This window comes from Gadus macrocephalus, chromosome 7 (assembly GCF_031168955.1).
Source record: "Gadus macrocephalus chromosome 7, ASM3116895v1".
Taxonomy (NCBI): domain Eukaryota; kingdom Metazoa; phylum Chordata; class Actinopteri; order Gadiformes; family Gadidae; genus Gadus; species Gadus macrocephalus.
In genome coordinates, this window is record NC_082388.1 from 11,535,002 (window position 1) to 11,559,991 (window position 24,990).

Consider the following 24,990-nt stretch of genomic DNA (forward strand, 5'->3'; position numbering starts at 1 on the left):
GACATTAGGTTGGAGGTGGTTTAGTTAGGGTCAGGATAATAATCTAGGTTAAAGAAGTATAACAAAAGAAGGGTCTGTAATTGTTGCCTATGATACTACACAGACAGGTTTATTACGCATTTGAGAAATGTTATCATTGACCAATCCAAATCATTTCCCTCTGTTAAGAATCTCCCTAACCCCTCAGAGTCTACCGACAAACAGGTAGCCAGACAGCCAGAGAGCCAGAGAGCCAGACAGCCAGACAGACAGACGGACAGATGGACAGCCAGCCAGCCAGCCAGCCAGCCAGCCAGCCAGCCAGCCAGCCAGCCAGCCAGCCAGCCAGCCAGCCAGCCAGCCAGCCAGCCAGCCAGCCAACCAGCCAGCCAGCCAGCCAGCCTGTTCCTTTTGTTTGGCATAGCAAACTGTGACCTAATGGCTGAATGAATTTCAGGATTGGATTATTGAGTCAGAGAAGAATAGGCTAACTTTATTATAAACTAGTAATGAAATTACTTTCCTTCCCCATGAACAAGATTGTCTGGAGTCTACAAAAGACAACTATTTTATTATTTGAATGCTCAAATGATGAGGCCTCTGTTCCAATATGAGCTACATCCTTAATGTGTATTAACACCACTGTAACACCAGCTCAGTTTACGAGTGGTTCGAACCAACACCCGCAAGTAAACACGTTCTCATAGTTACGACTTGATGTTATGTATCACATCACTTCCTTAAAGGGCCCCCTATTTCACCACCAGGTGTGAGTGTGATAAGCCACTACCAGCTGTTCTACAATCCAGGCCTGTGACAGGGTGGCAAGTGGGCGTGTCCCACTAGAGCAATCTACCGGCCAACCCAGGTGACTGAAGCAACTGGTTGATGTATACACCATGCCTCTAGGTGTGGATGCTCCCACTGGTGACGTCACCAGGCAACAGGGCAGGGCAGAGTTCACATAGCCTCACATAAAACAGTAACATTATTATTGTAAACACATACGCATACTCACACACACACACACACACACACACACACACACACACACACACACACACACACACACACACACACACACACACACACACACACACACACACTATGTACATGTTACCTATACATTTTTGCTTATTAAGTATTTGAAAGGCTTTTTCTTTTTCTATTTGGACCGAATCCAAAATATGTCACATGAGTAAAGATGAACGGTTACATTTACATTCAAATCACACTGACATGTGTCGACAAGGCATGCGTTGCCTAAAGGGAATATTGCAATATAATTAAAATAAAATAAACCTAGCTGACACACTATTTCTACTTCAACTTTTTTCATTATCAAACTACTATAGCTTTTGTAGTTTCTGACATTCCGGCGCTAGGACGGGATAATCAGGGCAAGTTGCGTCTGGTTCTCTATAGTGCCTTTTTTCTTTGTTTTTTTCTTTACAACTGAGCCTGTAGGCGTTTCAGTTTCAACCTGCATGCCTCCCCTGCCCCCCGTCTCGTACTGCCTCCGCAGCCGTAGGGGAGGAGCATGCACCGGGGAGCAGGACTGGCAGGACCGGTTCCAGAGGCTCCGGTCCTGCGCTGACTGTGTGTGAGTAAGTGGACTCCTTTCACAGGTAGACCGTGTTAAGACTGTTTTGGGAGTGTAGAATGGTGGTTGTATGTCCTATCTTAACATTGGAAGCTATCGAGAAAGATTTAGTTTTTGATTGATTTATATTTTCTGTCGGCAAAGGGGCGTTGTCAAGCGAACAGTACAGGTGAGTTGAGTGTTTCTGTCGAGGCTTTTTACATGTGTGGCGAATCCTCTCAGCCCTGCATCTCAATCCACTGCTCCCAGTGAAACCTGCTTTGGTATTTTAAGCATCTATCACCTTAATGAATAAGAACTTTATTAACACTATAATTTCAAATGATTGATTGATTTATTATCACTCTTAAATAATCTACACAGATGATTGCATATTGATAGATTATAATGGTTGGGGGCTGACATTGTTTTGTATACTGGTGGTATCACCTTAAATATCACTTCACATTCGCTGAGACACGCTTGTCAGAGAGCTTTGGAATGTCAACCATTTCTCCTTTCTTCGTTTATCTGTATATCTACATCCAAGAATCATATGCAATACAATACAATTACAATAAATTCACGTGTTATCTCTGTCTGAGGAAACAGCAGTAGGCTGCAGAGTATAAATGCAAAGCAATAGTATTAACACTAATGATACTACTACTACTAATAATAATAATAATGTCAATAATAATAATAATAATACAAATAATTATAATATCAACAAAAATAATGCAATAATAACGCGAAATAAAACCCAAAAATGGGGTAAGACATATATGCTATATCCATAAATATTACTAATACATGGCTTAGTAATAATGCTGCTAAACTTAACTATTGCTTATCTCCATACACTAAGTCACGAGGACTTAGTGTATGACGTTATAGATAGTGTATGACGTTATAGATAGTGTATGACGTTATAGACAGGTAGGCCTACACTCACCTTGAAACACCCTACCTTAGTCCAGACATAATGAAATAGCTTGGTTTCCCTCTCCTTTGTTGTCCATGCGATAAACTCGGTAATGATTTACTTTCCTCCGATTGTAGTTTTCCAGGCTATTGTTTATCAGTGTTGTTTAATGATTTAACTCCTTGTGGTATGTGCTTCACACTGTACGTTCTATAAAATCCTCACATGATTCGCTCAAAGATTTTGCAGAAACTTTTGTTAATTAATGAATTGCTACATAAGTGTTCAAACATACAGATAACACAGACACAACATTAATAGTTGGTTTTAAGAACATTCATTATAGTCACAACCTTTCCTATTGTTATACCACTGCAATGTACTTACCTTTTACAAAGCGTTTAAAAATAAAATCCTTAATTACCAATTTAATTTCTGTGTGAGAGGCAGGGACTCTTTTTTTTTTTTACAAATCACCCTTGCTGTTACAATCACGTTGCATGGCGTTGACCCTCATCAATCAAGGGATGAAAAGTGGTCTGAATAACAGTGCTCTCCAAGCGGTACCAGATGGGTGACTCTATCCTCCTCTGTGACAGAAGTTCATCAGGGCAGGGTAGGGTTGTGGTTTGACTTGCAGATCCCCAGTGTTTGCAGACTAGCTGAGTGAACGCCAGAGCAAGATGATATCTATGTGCTACCTTCTCCTTAATGCCCTGTCTCTGTATTCACTGTCTAACCCCTACCTGCTCCTTAATGACCTGTCTCTGTATTCACTGTAACCCGTATACCTTCTCCTTAATGACCTGTCTCTGTATTCACTCACTGTCTAACCCCACCTGCTCCTTAATGACCTGTCTCTGTATTCACTGTCTAAGCCCTACCATCTCCTTAATGACCTGTCTCTGTATTCATTGTCTAACCCCTACCTGCTCCTTAATGACCTGTCTCTGTAATAATAAAATAATAATAATAATAATAATAATAATAATAATAAACTTTATTTATATAGCACTTTTCAAAACACAGTTACAAAGTGCTTAACAATAAAAACACAATTAAAACAAAGAGCATAAAATACATGTGATGTACAGAAAGAAGACAGGATAAAAACAAAGGCAGGCTCAAATGAAATCTGGAAAAGCTCTCCGGTAAAAGTGGGTTTTGAGGAGAGATTTAAAAATGGGCAGTGACTCAGTCAACCTAATTTCCTCAGGCAAGTCATTCCAGAGCTTCGATGCCCGTATGGAGAAAGCTCTGTCCCCTTTAGTTATGAGCCTGGACACTGGGAGGAACTGAAGTCTACTTCCTGAGGACCTCAGACTACGAGACGGCACATAGGGGACTAAAAGCTCTGAAATATATGCTGGGGCCAAGTCATGTAGAGCCTTAAAAGTAATCAATAAAATCTTAAAATCAATCCTAAAACAAACGGGAAGCCAATGTAGAGACGCTAGAACAGGTGTGATATGGTCATATTTTCTAGATCTTGTTAAAAGCCTGGCAGCTTTTGGACCGACTTCGGTCTGTAGCCGTTTGAGTGTTTTCTGGCTCAAGCAGGTAAAAAGGCTGTTACAATAATCAAGTCGTGAGGAGATGAAAGAATGTAACAAAGTTTCAGCGTCACTGATTTTTAAAATTGATTGAATTTTAGAAATATTGCGGAGTTGGTAAAAACAAGATTGTACAATCTTGGTGATGTGTTGCTCAAAACATAAATTACTGTCAAAGAGGACTCCAAGGCTTCTTGCAACAGGTTTGATGAGTTTTCACAGGTCTCCAGTAGACAGCATTATTTGTTCGGATAGTTGCCAGGGGCCAATGACCAGGATTTTGTTTTTTCTGTAATTAAGCTCCAGAAAATGTAGTGCCATCCAGCTTTAATGTCATTTAGGAATTCATGAAGTGCACTTAGCATATGTGGGTCGTTGGGCTTGATGGGTAGGTACAATTGAGAATCATCAGCATAAAAATAAAAGGAAATGCCATGTCTCCTGATGACCTCACCTAGTGGAAGCATATATATAGAGAACAGAATAGGTCCAAGTATTGACCCTTGCGGTACTCCATACCTAATATTAGAAATGGATGAGGAGTAGTTCTTAATGGAGACACGGCACATCCGATTAGATAAATAAGACGAAAACCAACCTAAGGAAGTGCCGGATAAGCCGACCCAGTCCCTTAGTCTATTTAAAAGTGTTTCATGGTCTACGGTGTCAAACGCTGCGGCTGAGTCCAGCAGAACAAGAACAGACCCCATGCCTGCGTCCAAATTTATTAAAAGGTCATTTGTGACTCCCAACAAGGCGGTCTCTGTGCTATGGTACTTACGAAAGCATGATTGGAATTTTTCAAAGACACTATTGTTTACCATAACTGCCAGCAGCTGCTCAGAGACTTTTTTTTCCCAGGATTTTAGGGATAAAAGGTAACTTTTAAATCAGGCGTAAACTATCGAGGATAGTGGGATCAAGTCCAGGTTTTTTGAGGACTGGTTGAATACAGGCAGTTTTAAAATAATCAGGGACACAGCCAGCATATAGTGAACTATTTAAGATGGTCAACAAGTGGGGCCCAATACACTCCTTGATTTCAATTAAAAACTTGGTGGGCATAATATCTAGTGGGCTAGAAGATTCTCTCATATTAGAAATTATTTTCAGGAGTTCAGGCAGGGAAATAGGAGTGAAAATACCGAGAGTGTACCGGTAGGGTGGGCTGACGTCCGTGAAGCTGGGGTTTGTTCTGATACTAAGTCTAATATTTTCCCCTTTCCCCCACTTTTCCCTCACTGTCTATCCCCTACCTGCTTCTCAATGACCTGACTCTGTATTCACTGTCTAACCCCTACCTGCTTCTTAATGACCTTCCTCTGTATTCACTGTCTAACCCCTACCTGCTCTTAATGACCTTCCTCTGTATTCACTGTCTAACCCCTAGCGTTTGCTAGATGACTAGCTTCGCTTTCTAGTTCCATCAGAGAGATAGTCATTAACACAGTCATGGTTAGGAGTTTGATTCCCTCTTGGGCTTCCCATGATTATAATGTATGCATTCATGCTATTGTAAGATGCTGTAGATGAAAGCCAATTGCATATATTTCTACCAAAGTTAATATTGTGAGCTATTGGAATATATGTTGGCAGGTGGTAGGGTGATTTAGTTTGGACTTTTCAAACAACTTTGTCTGTTCTATGTGCTCTATCGACGACTCATCGGCAGAAGTCTTAGGAAAAGTTACTTTTTATTTGGTACACGATAATTTGGACTACGAGACCCATGATTTTTTTTTTCTATCAGTGGGTCAGGTTATGCCATTTGTGTGTTTCTTTTTAAAGATTATATTTCACAGAGGAGAGGAGGAATCGAAATTTATCATCTTGGATCGAGACAGATAAAAGAGTGGATAAAAGAAAAATCCTGGACACAATCCAATTTGGACTCATTAAATCTCAGCAAGCATGACATGCTGTCATAGAGTTTCCACTAAAATAAACAGTTATCTCCCCTATGACCCCCAAGTTTGGGAGTTTAGGACAGCCTCAGCCGGGTTACAAACTGTCCATTCTGGAATGTTCCCTCCTCAGGGTGCAGAATGGATGATACCAAGAGGACAGGGAAAGGGGGGTGGAGAGGGGGAGATGATTGCCTTTCAGAAGGCCTTGGTCGTTCTCCCTCAGAAAGACAAGGACAGAGGTCGGCACCATGATGAGGGAGTCTATATAAGGCAGACACCATATCCCCCTTGCTAACCGTCTTCTTCCGGACTGTTCCGCAGACCTTTCCGCTGGCTGCACCATGTTCTCCTCCTCCACGCCCTACAAGAACCAGAGCTACGACAAGCTGAAGAGGAGTTGCCTCGAGGACAAATCCCTGTTCGAGGACCCAGAGTTCCCCACCACCGACAAGTCCTTGTTCTTCCGGAAACCCCTGCCCGGTCGGGTGGAGTGGAAGAGGCCCGGGGTGAGTGTGGTCGCTGGGGTGGTGGTGGTGGTGGCAGGGCGAGGAGATATGGCGGGGAGTGACAGAGTAGTGTCTATTAGTTGGGGTGTTTGACTCCCAAAGGGTTCTAGGTTTGAAGCCCCAGTTTAAGAAGGCTACCTGTGGGCATCCTTGAGCAGGATGCTCTGGACCCTACCTGCTCATTAAAATGTGCAAATAAATAATGTTCATTTTTTTGGATGAAAGTCTCTGCTAAAGAGTAAATATAGAACTAAAATATATCTCATTAATAATGTGTAATTGTATGCATATATGGAATAGTTTAAATTATAAGTATACACCATTTACTGGAAGTATCCCCGCCTAATAAGGTTAGTGACTCAAGCTAATCCTTTGTCTTTATTGTTTGGATCATTGTAAGGCCTTATCTTCTCATCATAAATCATTCAGACAGTGGCTGGGAGAAACATTTTTCATGAAAATACAATACTCCTGCCAATAAGAAACATTTCTGTCTGAGAGCTGTCTAGGAGCTAAAATATTGTGAATGTTACTCCCGAGGTATTTCCATTTTAGCCAGAAGGCCGGGTCACACATTTGTTGGCAGTTGCAATGAGTAAGGATAGGTTGTTTATTGTTCCCTGGAGTAATTAAGAAATTCAATCCCCTCAAAGTGATAGTGATAGCGCTAGACTGGCCTGTTAGACATCACTGCTGTTATGAAAAGTCTAATATAACCGGCTAGACCTTAGAAGAGAACACTGATCGTCACCCGCCTAGCCTACATCATTAAAGCTTACAATATTTGTACATTTCAGCTATTACTCATTCACCTTCCCTATCAATCATAATCATACCATGCTTAAACCTTTTATTTTATTTTTATGAACCAACAAACAATGTTATTGAAACAATAAAAGATGGAACAGAATCTCTTGCTGCTTCTATATTAGGAGTACTTCATGTTTTGATTCGTTCCATTACTTGTGTATCACCTAAGTAACACAAACCTACAATCTTTCACTTCATGATGTGTGCGTTATGTGAGTCACCGTCTGGACCTTATTGACCTTCATGATGCTAACCTCCCAGGAGATCAGCAGCGAGCCTCACCTGTTCGTAGAAGGCATCAGCGCGCACGACCTGCACCAGGGCCTTGTGGGTAACTGCTGGTTCGTGGCAGCATGCTCCTGCCTGGCTCTGAAACCGCAGCTGTGGAAGAAGGTATGATTCAGCCGTGGACCCAACCCCGCGCTGTTGGCTTTCTTTTTCCGAGGACGTTAATTACATACAGGCTTAGACTTACTTAAGCTCGGCAAAAAACAGATCTCGAGAAAGACTTTGGGTAGACTAGCCCCTAGCTCTACGTAGAACTGACAGTATTTGTGCTGCTTATATGCAATGTGCTACAGTTAGTGTTAATCCAATAGGACTAACTAGCCAGAAACTAGCTAAATGGGACCTAAAACTGTTCGTATGAACAGTTGGCCACATACTTGACCCCCAACATGTTGTGGGAAGCTTTATGTTGAACAAAAACAGAACTTGGGCTTCAGGTCAAATAGTAAGTTTGCTGTACTATTTGTGTGTGTGTGTGTGTGTGTGTGTGTGTGTGCGTGTGCGTGTGCGTGTGCGTGTGCGTGTGCGTGTGCGTGTGCGTGTGCGTGTGTGTGTGTGTGTGTGTGCACTTCCAGGTAATACCCGACCATGATGAGCAAGAGTGGGACCCCAAACGGCCCGAGAACTACGCCGGGATCTTCCACTTTCAGTTCTGGATCTTCGGGGAATGGCTCGACGTGGTGGTGGACGACAGACTGCCCACCATCAACGGGGAACTCATCTACTGCCACTCCAAACCCAACAACGAGTACTGGAGCGCACTGCTGGAGAAAGCCTACGCCAAGTCAGTGGCCTGTAGGCCTTCACTCATCTCCCCAAACAGAAATATATAGGTTCAGGCAGACCACTCTGATGAAGAGTAAATATGTGTCAGCCAGGGACACACATTTGTATTGGGTGGTATGCCTCTGTTCTGGGAACATCCCCGCCCGTACGGACAGCATGAAGAAACCCCTCAGAGGAATACAGAACTGAAAGCAACATGATATTCACATCAAGCCAATCTGTTAATAAAACTTGATCACAGTTCCAAGGGCTAAACAGGCTGTATTATAATACTCCCCCAACCTTAGCCCCTCAAGTCCCTGATGGCCTAGTGTGAGTGAGTGCACCCTAAGGGTGCACTCACACTAGGCCATTAATCTCAGGGAAGAAACCTTGGGAAGGAACCCAGAAAGAGGGATCTCTCCTCAATGGACGGCCAGGAGGGCAGTCGGTGCCATGTTGGGTAGAAGGGTAGCATAACAAGCAAATTGTTTTTAAATATGGATTGAACTTGTAGCAGTCAGCGGGATATCATGGTGAGAGCGTTTTAAATGTACGTAACTTTACAACTTTATCTTAAAGTATTGTGATCAATGCACGACTGACGATATGGTTGAGTTCAGCTCCTTCATTTACATTTACATTTAAGGGATTTTGCTTACGCTTTTATCCAAACCGACTAGCAACCATTCCTTCACCGTTCACACACCGACGGCGGAGTCGACCCCTCTGGGCAACAGCCAGCTGGTCAGGGGCATTGAGGGTGGAGGTGTCTTGCTCAGGGACACCTCGACACTCCGGTTACCAGCCGACCCGCTCTACCTCCTGAGCTACTGCCCCTCTTCAGTTCCCCTCTGTGACCCTTCTCCCGTGTGTCTCCAGGCTGTCCGGGTGCTACGAGTCCCTGGAAGGCGGGAACACGGGGGACGCCATCGTGGACTTCAGCGGCGCCGTGGCGGAGAGCATTAGCCTGGAGAAGGAGGCCTTCTACAAGGAGCCGGAGAAGGAGGCAAACCTTTTTGAGGACCTGCTCAAGGTGTTCGAACGGGGAGGCCTCATCAGCTGCTCTATCAAGGTCTGTTTCTGCTGGCAAACCGTCAGCCCATCGGTTCTGGAGTCGGTGGAGGGGTTGGTCGATTAGTTGATTGGTCGACTGACTCATCTATCGAGGGCCGATCGGTCGGTAATCAGGCGGTTGATTGATCAATAACTTGCTTACCATTTTCATTATTATGAGGCTTTGTCAACGAAATGAGAAATCCAAAATATACTTAATTGAACTGTTAAGGGCATTTCACGCTGTTTGACGCACTCGTGGGCCGGGCTATGATTTTGACTTTGCTAACTTTATCCAGGCGAGTCCAAATGAAATCGAGCTGAAGATGGCCAACGGGCTGGTGAAGGGCCACGCCTACTCTGTGACGGCCGTGAAGAGGGTGCGGTTGGGCCACGGGCTGGTCGCCTACTTCAAGAATGAGACCATCCCCCTGATCCGCATGAGGAACCCATGGGGCAAGATCGAGTGGAGGGGAGACTGGAGTGACAGGTGAGGTCGACCAATCCTGGAGAGAAGGGGGGCGGGGTCGAGCAAATTTGATAGTATTGTTTTTATTTGTCTTGATTGTTGTCGGGTCTTGATTGGTTTAGTGAAAGTGAAAGACATTGATTAAATTGTTTCGGTTTGCATTTTATGGAAGAGGATTAGGGTCACATTTGATTTGATGTCATAATTCTGAGAATAAATTCTTCATAATTCTTATTCAGACTTTAAACTCATACAAAAAACTAAAATAAACAAAAAGTAACTTGCTTCCATCCAACTTCTTCGGTCAGTGTGCATTTCTAGGAAAGTAAAGGAAGTCAGAATTCTGACCTTAATCTCAGAACTCAAAAACAATGTGGCCCTTCCGTCAAATTTTGATGAGAACGTAAGTCATTAAAATGCTAAAGACATAATAAAAACATTGCGAAAACAGAAAGCAACGTAGTTTCCGATTATAATACTAATGTACTGACACAGAATCAATGTAATGGGCCTCAGTGTGACTTGAAACCATGATATCGTGCTTTATAAATCATTATGATTGTTTGATTCATTTATCTTTTACATATGGATGACTGACAAACTCTTATTTTGCCATGCAGCTCTGACCAGTGGAAGACGGTGGGGGACATGGAGCGAGCCAACCTGGGCATCACGGTGGAGGATGACGGAGAGTTCTGGTGCGCTCCCTCTACTTTGTATTTAAGACATGCTTTTATTTTTAAATGTACCAAGTAGGATACATTTGCCGACTCCCATCTGAAAGCTAGTGGGTTGGATCCTCAGTGTCCCCTGTATTCTTTTGTAGGTATCCTAGAGCAAGTTTCTCTAACCCTTACCTGCTCCTTAATCACATGTATCTGAATAATTGAATAGTTAAATATTATTAAATCCAAAGGAAATGGGAAGTATGGTCTAATAACTACATTTGTGATTGCACTTTCAATAAACTGCTTTGGTCAGGGATTATGAGGGATTATTGTTCATCATACCATGCTCGTTCATTGTTTATGATTGGTCTGTGGTTGTGACCTGAAGTAGTTTGTTATGATTCACTAGTGATTGTTATTCAGTGAGCGGTTGTGATATGGAAGTAATTGTTGTATTGTTTTGGTCAGTGATGTGCTTATGTCAGTGAACTAATTCGGTCAGTGAATGTTATTCAATCAGTGATGTGATTTGTTCGGTAATTGTGATTGCTCAGAGGTTGTGAATCGGTCTGTGATTGGGATTGGGTCAGTGATTGTGATTGAGTCATTGATTGTGATTTGGTAAGTGATGTGATTGGGTCAGTGATTGAGATTCGGTCGGTCAGTGATTTTGATTCGGTCAGAGGTTGTGAATCGGTCAGTGATGGGATTCGGTCAGAGGTTGTGAATCGGTCAGTGATGGGATTCGGTCAGAGGTTGTGATTCGCTCAGTGATTGAGAATTTGTCAGTGCTGTGATTCGGTCAGTGATGTGAGTCGGCCAGTGAATGTGAATCGGTCAGAGGTTGTGATTCGCTCAGAGGTTGTGATTCGGTCCGTGGTGGTGACTCACTCAGTGCGGCGGTTCGTTCAGGTCGATCCTTGCAGACCAACCGGGTGCCTCTTGTGTGTTTCCTCACAACTGCAGGATGGCGTTCACAGACTGGTGTAAGCACTTCTCGGAGGCTGACGTCTGCCGCCTCATCAACACCTCGGTGGTGAGCCTGCAAAAGACCTGGCACGAAGTGGTGTTTCACGGGAGCTGGACCAAGCACGCCGAGCCGCTGAGGAACCGCTGTGGCGGCTGCGCCAACCACAAAGCTACCTTCCTGCAGAACCCGCAGGTGTGTGTGTGTGTGTGTGTGTGTATGGGTGTGTGTGTGCGTGTGTTTGTGCGCATGACTGCGTGTACGAAGTGCACACATGAGATTCACGCAACTAGGCCAAAGCGTGAAATATCTAAATAGAATCCAGCTTGACTCATAGGGTTGTGTTTTTCTAACTGTATTTAAATGCGTTTGTCCTTCAGTACCTGTTTGACGTGACAAAGGAGGAAGACGAGGTTCTGATCTCCTTGCAGCAGAGGGACATGAAGATCCACCGACAGATCGGCCAGGGGGAGAACCTCTACGTGGGCTTCTGTGTGTTCAAGGTAGGGCCGCATGTTTATGTCTAATCCCCCGCTGGGGAAACTTCACACGCCATTACAACAGAGAGATTGCCATACGTGAAGCCTAACATGTGGTCGGGAAAGGTTGTGATATCGTGACAACTGCTCACTACAACATTATAAGAAAATACTGCTAATCTATGTGCAAATAGGCAACCTCACTATCTCTAACCAATCGCTGAGGTTCTTTCAGTGCTCTCATTCGTCCTCATCACGTTGTATCTCCTGGACAAAGAACAGGATTCTTTGCCTTAACATGAATCAGAGCAGAGGCTGTTCGCTTTGATCTGGAGTCGGGTGGTTTAAAAAAAAAAGACCTGTAGCAACTTATTATGTTCTAATATGAGCTGCGTCATAGAGGTGGGATTTCAGGGCTGGCCGCCTCATCAACGGAGGAGAATAAACACAAAACCGGCTATAGAAACAGTTATGGGGAGGATGTGGATGAGTGACTCACCCTTTTCATAGAAAATGGTAACACAAATTTTCTAGGATGTAGAGTTGTTGGTTTATGCATTATGTTGGTTTTGTTTGCTCATACACAAGCACAGTTATAAAGCTAAGTTATTAGTAAGTGAAAGAAAGCTGTAACATTTTAAATTGGACATGGAAAACAATGGATAATGGTCTAGACATGTTGGGACTAGTCCAGTCAAAGCGTGTAGAAAGTAATTTTAATAAACATCTCCAAAATAAGCATTTGAGTTCTACAATGTTTGTCTGGGCTTTGGGCCATTAGTCCAATATTCATCGTAAATTGATTCAGGAGGGATGCATTTTGCTTTCTTCTCCCTGAAGACAGATGGATTTGGCAGCATTTCGTGTTCTCAAACTGTTAGCTGAACAAACACAGAGCACTGGACGGTGTTTCGATCACACTCAGATGTAGTTTTTTTTTACCAGAAAAGGAAACCTCATGGTTCAACCAGTTCCTAAATTCTAAATGATTCTACACAAACCATGCCCTTGGCCCAGCATATTGTTTCAAGCTCAATAACGGCAGAAAGCAATGCAGGTTTAAAAGGACTGTTTCCCCACATTATTATACCTTTATCTCTGAATCTCTTGAGATTTAACTTAGTACTTGGTACAGCTCAGAAAAAATAACATTCATTAAATGTTTGAGTGTGTATGCCAACCTGGATTACTTTTTCCAAATACTGTTTTGACCAGTGCTTATAAGATGTTAAAGTATCACTAGTATCAGTCAAATCAGTCATAATTCAAAACTGATTAAGCTGTAGAATTGATGTATATCAGCAGAAAGTTCCATTCAGAAAACCCACACAGACACACTGACACAAAGACACAGACACACAAACACACCCTTTGTTTTACATGCTAAATGTGGAATGTACCTTAATTTGGATCAATATCATTACAATATGAACCCCTCTTTGTCAGGGAAGGTCTTTGGTTATTATTTCAAACGACACCTCAATACAAACACAAGAACAGGACCTCTACAGTGTTCACAGGCTAAAAGGCCCACCAGGCCCCACGTGATGTCTTTGTTTTGAGATATGGGTTCCGATATGGGCATGGAGCTGGTTATGTTCAGTAACACCATGTGGGCTGTTATCAGCTCTGTAGACGTTGTATGTGTGCTGCCAAGTCCAGTTAGTGGAGTTGGAAAAGCCGGGCAGTGTCCCTGTCTGTATGGGACCCTGCAAGAGATGTGAAATATCAATGTTGTCAAACGTCCTACTTCTGCACTGTCTCCGACGGAGCATAGGGCTTATCACAGTGCGACGACTGCCGCTATTTGGGGAGCATAGGACCATCGTAAATGTAGTTATTATGTTGGTAGGAAAGTCCCACAATGTTTCTCACGCGAGACTTGGCCAAGCAACGTATTCATAGGCCTAGGTTACAGTATATGGATGTTGATTCCCTCACTCAAGTCCTTAACATGACCTGATTATGAGGTGGGAAAAATATAGATTACCTCTCCCTAGGAAACCTCATTCCTCCTCAGCCCTGGCACACCAAGTCTCTCTTTTTGTTTCTCACTTTTAGTATCTGTGAGTCAAATCGGACAAGTGTGAACAGATCACTCTAGCACACAGCCCTACAAGCACATCATGTTTCAACACGAAGGCCCCACCAAGCCAATTCATTTTTGTAATGGGGGTTCATATCTGGGGTGATGGTCAGAGGAAAGTTCCTCCACTGAATAGACTGGAGGCAAGAAGGTGAAAAGAGAGAGGAAAATAACTGGCACTGAGAGCTGTCTGCAGCTATTTCTGGCCAGAGAGAGAGAGAGAGAGAGAGAGAGAGAGAGAGAGAGAGAGAGAGAGAGAGAGAGAGAGAGAGAGAGAGAGAGAGAGAGAGAGAGAGAGAGAGAGAGAGAGAGAGAGAGAGAGAGAGAGAGAGATGTGCTGGTGTGGAAAAGGACTGGGTCAATATGAGGTCATAGGGCCAAAGACCAGACTCATATTTTACCTAGGACCACGTATAGAAGTGCCCCCCCAAATCAGATTTGGAAAGATCTGATTCAATATGCAATGTGTTTAGTTTGATTATAATTAGCAAGATCATATGTAGCCATAATCATGAAATGGATTTGGGTTGATCAAGCTTAAACACATTATATGGGCAACACAAGTCATATCTCAACAGCATCGCAGTGGTGTTCCCCTTCCTGCCACTGGGGGGCACTCCACTAAGGTGTATACAACTACGTTCACAACATGACTTCACCGCTGCCTGAATGCAACCCTAACCAGGATGTGTTGGACAATCCAATGTAGTTTCCAGGCTAAGGGAATTCGATTATAAAAGCTTGAATTAAATTATTATTCTGGGTTTATGACATGATTATTATTTTGTTAAATAAATGAATATCGATTATTTAAATAATTTATACGACATGATGTTGACTAATTTAAGCACTGAAGCCAAATTGAGTCTTCAGAAAAACCTGTTTACACTTCCTCCTGAATGACCCATTTTCCTCTTTCATCTTTGACCCATATTGACTGTACAATCGCTTGTATTGTTATTTTTCTCCCTCTTAAAAGGTGGAAGAGAACAGAAAATATCGCATGCATGACGTCCTCACCCAGAAATGCGTGGAGACGTCCGCGTACATAAACGCGCGCACCGTGTTCATGCGCTGCATGCTCACCAGGGGGCGCTACGTCCTCTTCCCCACCACCTTTAAACCGCAGATTCTGGGCGAGTATATGATCCGCGTTTTCACCGACGTGGACGCGTTTTGCAGGTAAATGTGCACCAGGTGGCTGAACTAAAGGTCTCTAAAAGTCAATCTATCCAATGGCAGTAGGCCTATGTGGTGTGACATTAATGACTTCAAGATTGGGTTGACATTTAAATTATAGATGTAACACACACTTCTGGTAAAGAATGAATGATATTTGACCATTACTGGTGAAAGGAGTTGGGTAGTGATGTAAATTATTTTAGTCTATGCTACTTCTAATGACATGTTTCAAGATAACACGAGTTATGAATGGTTTCTTCTCCACATAATGGACAACACCATACAAGGATTTATGATTTTGTAGATAAGTTAAAGACTACAAACATGACAACTTTGCCATTTCCGCTATAGCCAAGACAGACCAAAGGTTTACCTGGGTAATTAGAACACGTAGGCATGGCTTATTTACCATGCTGCCCACTCGCAATATAAACTTTTTGTTTACCTGTGTTCGAGAGATGCTTCATGAACCATCTCCAGAACGCAAGCTTGTTTACCTTGTGTCTCTGTTAGAACAAACCACGTGTTGAACATTTACCCCTCTCCTAGTCATACCTAGCCCGAGACCACCATACCACAAAGGATCTAAATAGTTTTTCATCAGTAGCTATCCAGGTTATCTCCAAGTCTATCTTGATGTTTAGATTATATATAAATTCCCTTAAACCTGTACTTTTTAAACATTGTCACTGCAGCCATCACTTGTGGTTCATTGAATAAGTCCCGCCCACCCAGGACTTGATGAATAAATAGTACTTGAATTAATAAGTAGTTAATCCGGCCAATTATTCAGGTCTTCACCTCCCCTTATTCATCCCTCAGCGTGTGCGTTGGCTGGAGCTTGATCATGGCAGCGTTCATGGTTCTCTGTGTTCCCCCCAGGGAGCTGACTGAGGACAAGCCCAGGACCCGTTGCTGGAGTGCCTTTGTGGGCTACCCCCAGCTGGTCACCCACCTCTACGTGCACGCCGCCGAGGGCCTGGAGAACCAGGACAACCCCGGAGGTCAGGGCTCCTTCTGGAGAACCTCTCTGTCACAGTGCATGCATTGGGAGTTAGATCAGTGTTTCCCAGCCTTTGGGGGCGGGCCCCACACATGCAGATTGCTGACTTATTATAAGCACTAGATACATTTTTGGGTAAAATAGATGAAAAAAAAAAGTAGTTTGAAGGTCCTAAAGATTGTTTTTATATGAACAGACCGAGTCGTAGCCATTAGCTAAGCACGCCAAACCATTTTCACTGGTCACAACTATATTACTGACACACGCTGATTAAAACAATAATGATAAAACAACATCGCGTCTGGGATAAGATGCAATTTTTGGTCGCAAGACTTTTCTGACCTAAAACACAAGGTCACAGGTCTGAACCGGGAACCAATGGTCTACGTCGGTGTTGTCTCCTCACCTCATTCTTATTTTGCAGCACGGTTCTGTTCAGTGAGGCTCTGTCTGTGGGTACTTTCTGTGTAGGAGCCGACCCCTACGTCATCATCCACTGTGAGGGCCAATCTGTGAAGTCGGTCATCCGCAAGGACACGCTGGAACCAGAGTTTGAGACCATGGCCATCTTCTACCGGAAGAATCCAAGGAAACACCTCACTATACAGGTGAGATGGTGGAAACACCTCACTATACAGGTGAGATGGTGGAAACACCTCACTGTACAGGTGAGATGGTGGAAACACCTCACTGTACAGGTGAGATGGTGGAAACACCTCACTGTACAGGTGAGATGGTGGAAACACCTCACTGTACAGGTGAGATTGGGTTGGGCTGGGCGTAGTAGTGGGTGGGGTGGTTGACTCCCAGCTGAAAGCTACTGGGTTAGAGTAGGCATCCTACATCAAGATGCCATAACTCCTTCATGCTCCTTTAAATCCTTTATAGCTGAATCGGTAGTTCACTGCTAAATTAGTATATCGTAAATAAGATGACATTTCTCTCTTAGCTGTTGGGCTAGGTCCCAATAGGTCCCAATGAAGATTGATTGCATTCTTATGCCTTTGTATCATGATTTTCAGCTGTCTGTTGAATCTATTTTGGTTGGAAAACCCATTTGCCTTATTGGCATCATCAAATGTTGATTAATGGTGTTTGCTAATACAAACGGTACAAATGGTTGGGATTGGAATGATCTAATGAATCATCCGTGACAGATTGACACACCTTATCAGAGCCCGAAAAAACCCTCAGGAAAGAGGAGGCTGCTTAGAGCCTTTTGGATGAGTGTGGCTCCGACCTTATCCTCTGGTCCACTCTCCAACTGTATGCTGAGTGCTGGTTCTCCCCCTGGCTGTGAAGGTGTGGAACAGCAACCCGGTGCAGGATGAGTTCATGGGCCAGGTGGTCCTAGCGGGCGGGGTCAAGGACACCACAGAGCCCCAAAGGCTCAGGCTGAGGAAGAGGGGCCGTCGCATGGCCGACGAGATGCCCGGCACCATCAGCCTGCGCATCGTCACCTCCACCCAGCTCCTCGACATGTAACCACGGCAACCGCCGATGCCCCAGCCCAATCGGATCGCCTCACGATCGTGACAGGGGTGTTAAGTGGGTGTCTGAGAGTGTGTTTAAGGAGAGAGAAAGCAGTTTACAGCAGATTGTAAAAGCCAGGTACAGTGCTGGGCTGAATAGGGGTGTTCAAACGAATGGTCTCTGATGTTGTTCTGAAGCCCACAGCCACTTACACCGAACAAGTCTGTGCTGTAACCAAGCGTTACACAACGCGTTTACCAAAGTCGTGATTAAAGAGGAACAAAGAAACAAATGTTAAACCCCACGGGATGTTTCTGATTAGCTCACACACATGTGCCCTGTTTGCATAGTGAGTATATATATAAATTGAGTATGACTATTATGGGTAGCCGTCTAGAGCTAGCTTTCTGACGGTGAGACAGCCATTGAATGTGTAGCAGTTTGACCAAAGGGCTCTTTCTGGATTAGTTGTTTTGTAATACATTTTACAAAAGTAGGCAATAAACTGAACTAACTAACAACCTGAATGTCTTTACATCAATATTACCAGACAAAGATTAATAACCATAGATATTGCTCATACTCATACACTATATGCCTATTCAATAACATATCAAGCTGTTTGTAACTGACTATGATAATGCCAAAGTATATGCATACTTTATTATGTATCACTGTCTATGGCAAAACGCAAACGTCTTTAATAGAATGTGAATAAAGCCAATGTTTTCTATCCATTGTACCGTAGCTGCCTTTTTTTCCAAATTATAATAAAAATTCCTGAAAACCAAGAAGCCCAATAACCACACCAGCCTACACAGGATAGCCAACAAGTAACACTTTTCCTCTTTTTTATTTCGGTCCAGTCCCAAACTGCAATATTTTGTTTGATTTACACTCAAGACACAGTCATGCACAATTCAAAGTTCAAAAAGTCTATTGCTTCAACCACAATTAAAAATAGTTTATCCAAAACCCCACTTTCCCGCCGTTTTCTTCTTAAAGGGGAGGGGAAAAGGCCTGCTGAACAAAGCCGATGAATCAGCAGTTTTAACAAAGCTAGACAATATCCGAGTAGTAATGATAATAATAATAATAATAATTTAAAAAGAAACATTTTTTTGTTTTGTTTTCGTTGCGTTCTCTTGATACACATTAATAGAGGAGTTGTCACACCACGTGTACTGGTTCACACATTCAGAAGATAGGAATGTACAGGAGTCACCACGGTAACCAGATGCACAAGTCAGTCGGCCCGATTAAAGTTCATCCTTTGTGCTCATCGTTGAGAGCTGTACATGGGCAGAGGGTCCAGATGTCCCAAAACAAGCTACGTAGCATGTAGCTCTCTGTTGGGCAGACTTCACCTGCCGCTAGCATAGATACACATATGCAATCGCTCCCAGGGGTAAGGGGACTCCCAGGGGACCACGTGACGAAACAATGAACGCGTTCGCCTGCTCCATCCCGACGAATCAAGTCCGAAAATCAAAGTTTATGATTCAGACGAGAAGAGACGGCTCGTGCCTCCTTTCCTTTCCTTCTTTTTTTTTCCGTTTCCAGGGTGCAAAACATTGAAAGGTACATACCATATAGCAACCTGAATATTGTCAATTTAAGTTACATAATTCTGAAAAAAAGGGATTTCCCTTGTCGTATTTACATACATACATACATATCCTAACAATCTTTACCCTATTGGAAGATGAAATATAATTTACAGTTGGTTGTTTTTTCCTCATGCACGTCCACTTCCTGCTGGACTTGCTCCTGCGTCTGGAGAGGGAGTCGTGATCTAGTGCAGGTTGAGGTAGCCCCCCCACCCCTCTCACACACATGCACGCGCAGACACACCCACACATACCCATACGCACAGAAAATGCCCAACTAAGCTAATTGTAATATTGACACAGTTTATAGTTGACTTATATACAAAGAGAGGAGTCACCACATATTATTGGGGTTCAGTTATACTAATACATTTTTGCTTCCATTCGCTCGTTAAGACTAGTACCAGTTTTAACCAAAGAGGACCACGCCCCCTGCAGGCGAGGGTCCGACAGTACACCATGTATGTACGAACGTCTGGCTACGCGTGACTACTTTAAAGACGGTACTACAATCATAAAAAACATGGCACTCACTACTTCAACAACCTCCTCTTGCGGGGGGATGCCACTGACTTCCTCTCATGGTCACTGCCAAATGTCCCGCCCATTTTACAGAAACACACACACAGGAACAGACATTAAACTACGTCCAAGCTACAGCTCACGTACAACTAACCAAGAGACGATAGGGCACCGAAGCACAAGAGGCAACATAGTAAACTCTGAGAGGTCATTGGATGAATGCGTTGTCTTTCAAGGCCGTACCATCCTAGCCAGGGAAACAGATGTGCGGTAAGGTACTCTGAAACCTCATGACTCGCCTTCAGAGCTTTTCAGCCTAACAACATTTTTTTGTAAATGTTTGGAACACCAGTTTTCAGAAAAGTAGGTTCAATGGAGCGTGGCAGAGCTTGACTTTACCCTGTATCTTTAAAGCCGGCTTGTAGGGACCGAATATCCTCCTAATTTCTTGCACTTAGTAGAGAAAAACTGGAATTATATTGTGGGAAATACACAGCGCTGTGTATACTCTGGGGATGGGGTTGAAATGCTCGCACGCAATAGGGTGACGTAACAATTTCACGAGGTCCATATGTGACCCATATGTGATGTGTACTCGCAATTAACAAAGCTGCAAGTCATTTCTAGATGGAGTTCCTCCATCCCAATTCCTCTAACATCAATGCTTCCACTTCCTTAATAAATAGGCAGCCGTTCTGGCAGAATCTGGACATAAAATGATATTGAGTTGTTTCAGTTTTCCGAATGTCTTCATTAAATAAAAATAAGCTATCTAGAGAATCTAGGTCAACGTTGGTGAACTCCAGTGACCCCCATCCTCGAGGATGACTCAAAGGAGGTAACACTCAGCTTCAAGAGATACTCGTCTCACTAAACGACAAACCCCCGCCGCCAATACACACGCGCACCATGACCACAAATACCGCACACACATTCAAACACATGCACACTCCCCTGGGATGATAAGGGTTTCTAGAGGATGAACACTCTTGATCCAGAGTCATGCAGGCAAACACTGCGTTCAGAGTCTCTCTCTCTCTCTCTCTCTCTCTCTCTCTCTCTCTCTCTCTCTCTCTCTCTCTCTCTCTCTCTCTCTCTCTCTCTCTCTCTCTCTCTCTCTCTCTCTCTCTCTCTCTCTCTCTCTCTCTCTCCAGAGTTTCATTGAACAGATGCAGATGTGGCTCACCCACTTCTCCCGGGCCAGCCGACACAGCACTGAGCCGAGAGCCGGCAACACTGTGAAGGAATTCTCAACGCTATTGGTCCCTCCGATCCCTCCTCCCCCCAAAGAAAACCACAAAGGAAAATGGAACACACCCATTTTGGTTTGTAGGCCAAACTCTATTCTCCCGAGGAGAGCATGTAGGACACAAGCAAGGGCATGTGTGATACGTTCTGCCCATACAACATAACACGCGAGAGAACACGCACACACACACACACACACTCGAGATGGACCCCTGCACACGTACAGAGCACGGGAAGCCATGAACCAGGAAGCATTGTCTCTCAGCAGCAGCTGATTGGCTACAAGGCCGTGCGTCCGCCCTTCCTCATTGGAGGGGGTGGTGGGGGGAGCCGGTGATGGACGGCCAATCCTTGTGCTGTCTCTTTAAAGTCTGATCACCCGTCTCTTTGGGCTCTGTCACGTCACCCGCACTCCCCCCCCCCACCACACACACACACACACACACACACACACACACCCACACACACACACACACACACACACACACACACACACACACACACACACACACACACACACACACACACACACACACACACACACACACACACACACACACACACACACATTAGAGGCAAGGTTCCAGCTTTGGGTGAGGACTATGGCGCCTACTAGCGGCTGCTGTTCTTTATGGCTTCCTTGGCGGCTACAATCAGGGGCGTCAGGCTGGATAGAGGCTTGGCTAACTTCAGGAAGGAATGCTGAGGAGGAAAGAAGGGTCAGGATTAATACAAACACATGATGTATTACCAGTTCATTCAACTGTTGTGTGTTGTGTTACATCTAGCTGGCTGTTAGATACTGTCACTCTTATCCAAAGCGACTTACTGTAAATTGGGATGTCACAAAAAAGAGATTGCTCCTCAGGCGCCAAGTCTAAGGAGGCCTGGTGCCTGGTAGTTGCTGCTTTTGGGGTTCAAACCCAGATCTTTGAGTTGGATGTGAGACTACCCTATCAGCTAGGTTAGCCTTACTAACCGGATGGACTGTTAAACAGAACCAACTTTGAAATTGTCATTGGAAATTGTTCGGAAAAGGGCAGGCACACGAAAAAAATGGACTTGGCAGGAGTTTGGACGAACCATTCGTCTAACAATCCATCACTGTCTATCACGTAGATCATCTATCATAGGACGCTGATTGCTTCGAACCACTGTGGTTCCACCACAAGCGCATAACTTGAAGTCTAGCAAGATGGATTCTCGCGTGATAATGAAGATGTTTTTATGTGACAATCATATGATATTTGTTTGATACCAGCTAAGACGTGTAAAGTACGTTTAGTAAAGCAAGCAGCTGATTCTTCCGCCGGAGTGACTCCGTTACCTGGAGCAGGTCCTTGGCCGACCCCCTGCGGTCCACATCCATCTCCAGGCAGCGGTTCAGGAAGTCCCTGAACACGGACGTTAACCTCTCAGGGTTCTGCAGCTCTGGGGTCCCATTGGTGGCGATCAGGTACAGAGCCTGAGCCAATCAGAAAAGCAGCAAGGAAAGAATGTGTCATGTGGCGTGCATTGGGAGCCTTTTCCACGTCCGGTCCGGCATGGGAAAGCCCCGGTGAGGAACATGTGTGCTTCCTCTGTGGACCTACCCTGAGCGGGTTCTCGTTCAGGTAGGGCGGCTCCCCCTCCACCATCTCTATGGCCATGATGCCCAGGGACCAGATGTCCACCTTGGGCCCGTAGGCCTTGCGGGTCACCACCTCCGGAGCCATCCAGTAGGGTGTGCCCACCATGGTGCTGCGCTTGTTCTGCTCCGGAGTGATCTGGGCACAGAACCCGAAGTCGGCTGCAGAGAGACAGAGACAGAGAGACAGAGACAGAGACAGAGACAGAGACAGAGACAGAGACAGAGACAGAGACAGAGACAGAGAGAGAGAGAGAGAGAGAGAGAGAGAGAGAGAGAGAGTGAGAGAGAGAGAGAGAGACAGAGAGAGACAGAGAGAGAGAGTATAGAATATGTTATATTATGATTTACCATGGTTCTCTGGAAGTTATAAGTATTGGGCGGAGGATAGTAGGGAAACGTAGGTATAACGTTCAGTTAGCCAGAACCTTAGCTCCCTGCCTATTTTATAGGGCTGGATTAAAATATCGATTCATCAATGCACTGCAATTTATTTGTTATTTGTCAATTTCAATGCAGAATAGGATTAGGGTTAGGGTTTAGCTCAGGAACAATACTATACAATGGTGTATTCCCTTTTTGCTAGTTAAAGCACAATGAAATGGTTAATTCATTATGAAATGGTTAATTCTAAATAATATTTAGGTATTTTTGTCATCTGCACGTATTATTGAATCGATATCGAAGCAATTGGATCAATATCGAATCGAAATTGAATCGAATGAAGACCAAAAGAATCAAATTTAATTGAATTGTGAGGTACCTGGAATTATCCAGCCCTACTAACTTATAGACCTATTGTCCCGGGATGGAGACCGGGACTGCTGTCTCCGTCGCCTGTACAACAGCACCTTCTTTCAGACTAAACCAAGGTCATGACTCCCTGTGGCCACTAAAAATCCCATGGCACTCGTTCGCAAGAGCAGGGGCGCTAATCCTGATGTCCTGGCCCGGTTCCCCCCTTGGCCGCGTAATCATCCTCATGTCTAGTATGGGGATGATTAGGTCCAGTACAAATTCCCACTTCACCTCTCAACTGAATCTATCACCGCCCCCGTTCAGATGACATCTCAGCATGACCAATTAAACAACTTGAATGAGAGCTGTGCGATAAAGTGTCAACGTGCTCGTGACCGTGGTTTGTTGGTTTGACTTACTGAGCTTGACGGAGCCATCCATGCCCAGCAGGATGTTGTCGCTCTTTATATCTCTGTGGATCACCTGGTTGGAGTGCAGGAAGTCCAGCGCTTGAAGACACTGCCGGAGGGGAAACCAATACAGGAACAAGGCATTATTAAGAGCTCACCAGTAGACCCACTCGATCTATAGGGACGAACCTCGAACATATTCCACCGCCTTTCACACTTATAGTTTGGGTTGGAAGTTGATAATATGTTGTATTTTCATTTGATTTTGTTAGCGTTCATAGTGGCCTTTGATAAGTGAAACAAACATTGGTTGACCACCTTGCGGTCAAGGCCTTAGCTCGTCTACTGAGCATAAAATCTGAGGGAAACTCAAAGCCTTCCTTCTTGCAGACAATATTAACGGGGCAACTTGTGTGGTCTCGGATTTCTTAATTTTGTTGCGGTGTCATCCAAATTAAAAAGAACCCCATTTCCACGTTGGCACTGAATCATTTAAATACCTCCATGTTTTTGTGAGTAAATCACAAACAATTGAAAAGATAATGAGAGGCTGCTCACTGCAGAGCCAGTGGTTGGAGCTATGCCTAGACCAACTCCACCTCCAGGTCAAACCCTCCCCCGGCTCAGTCCCAGCCCCACCCTAACCCCAAGTCAAAGTACCGTCTAGCTGCAGCCCTGAGAGGCGACGACACATCTGGCATCAGTGAACCAACGTGCTTACCGGAAACCAATTTTTTTCTACCTATCCATCACCCTAACCATAACCTCGTAACATAACCATAACCCCTTAGCCTCACCAACACCCTAACCGTAGAACCTCATCCCCAACCATAACCATACCATAACCCTAACCCCTGACCCTTACCCTAACGGCTAGCGTAAAACCAGCAGAGAGGAGGAGCCGGACCAGGCCCAGAGAGGAGGAGCCGGACCAGGCCCAGAGAGGAGGAGCCGGACCAGGCCCAGAGAGGAGGAGCCGGACCAGGCCCAGAGACGAGGAGCCGGACTTGGTTGTTCGACCATAATTCGTATATATAATTATACCTGGCTGAATATGTTTATTATTTCCATTTCGCGAACCGAACTAGAATTGACTTGGAAGCGGCGCCGAGACCTTTGCGTTCAAGCGGATCAGAA

General features: G+C 44.3%; 2 protein-coding genes across 8 annotated transcripts in view; one reads left to right on the forward strand and one right to left on the reverse strand.

The window, feature by feature from the left end:
- The first annotated feature begins 1,475 nt into the window (after nt 1-1,475).
- Nucleotides 1,476-18,431, forward strand: LOC132461556 (calpain-5-like). Of its 6 annotated transcripts, none has more exons than XM_060056734.1 (13): nt 1,476-1,607; nt 6,268-6,452; nt 7,524-7,655; nt 8,126-8,334; nt 9,198-9,390; nt 9,671-9,861; nt 10,461-10,538; nt 11,475-11,670; nt 11,856-11,978; nt 15,020-15,222; nt 16,105-16,226; nt 16,697-16,863; nt 17,528-18,431. In XM_060056734.1, the coding sequence occupies exons 2-13, from the start codon at nt 6,288-6,290 to the stop codon at nt 17,708-17,710; spliced, it is 1,962 nt and encodes a 653-aa protein (XP_059912717.1). In that variant the 5' UTR covers nt 1,476-1,607; nt 6,268-6,287; the 3' UTR covers nt 17,711-18,431. The 6 variants fall into 6 exon arrangements, with proteins under 6 accessions (XP_059912717.1, XP_059912721.1, XP_059912716.1 ...); XM_060056738.1 differs by having other exon boundaries at nt 1,508-1,582; nt 16,697-16,833; XM_060056733.1 differs by having other exon boundaries at nt 1,525-1,751.
- A 101-nt stretch (nt 18,432-18,532) lies between these two features.
- Nucleotides 18,533-24,990, reverse strand: part of LOC132461557 (serine/threonine-protein kinase PAK 3) — a 33,846-nt gene continuing 27,388 nt past the window's right edge. For both annotated transcript variants that reach the window (XM_060056740.1, XM_060056739.1), the window contains 4 exons: nt 23,863-23,962; nt 22,671-22,867; nt 22,406-22,543; nt 18,533-21,780 (listed from right to left, as the gene is read on the reverse strand). In XM_060056740.1, coding sequence (XP_059912723.1) covers nt 21,691-21,780; nt 22,406-22,543; nt 22,671-22,867; nt 23,863-23,962 — 525 coding nt within the window. In that variant the 3' untranslated portion in view covers nt 18,533-21,690. The remainder of the gene's footprint in view (nt 21,781-22,405; nt 22,544-22,670; nt 22,868-23,862; nt 23,963-24,990) is intronic.

Bases quoted from the DNA above. Each gene is read 5' to 3' on its own strand.
- LOC132461556 (XM_060056734.1), top strand. From the start codon at position 6,288: ATGTTCTCCTCCTCCACGCCCTACAAGAACCAGAGCTACGACAAGCTG. The intron at 7,656-8,125 runs GTATGATTCAGC...GTGCACTTCCAG, and splicing joins AACCGCAGCTGTGGAAGAAG to GTAATACCCGACCATGATGA. The intron at 9,391-9,670 runs GTCTGTTTCTGC...AACTTTATCCAG, and splicing joins TCATCAGCTGCTCTATCAAG to GCGAGTCCAAATGAAATCGA.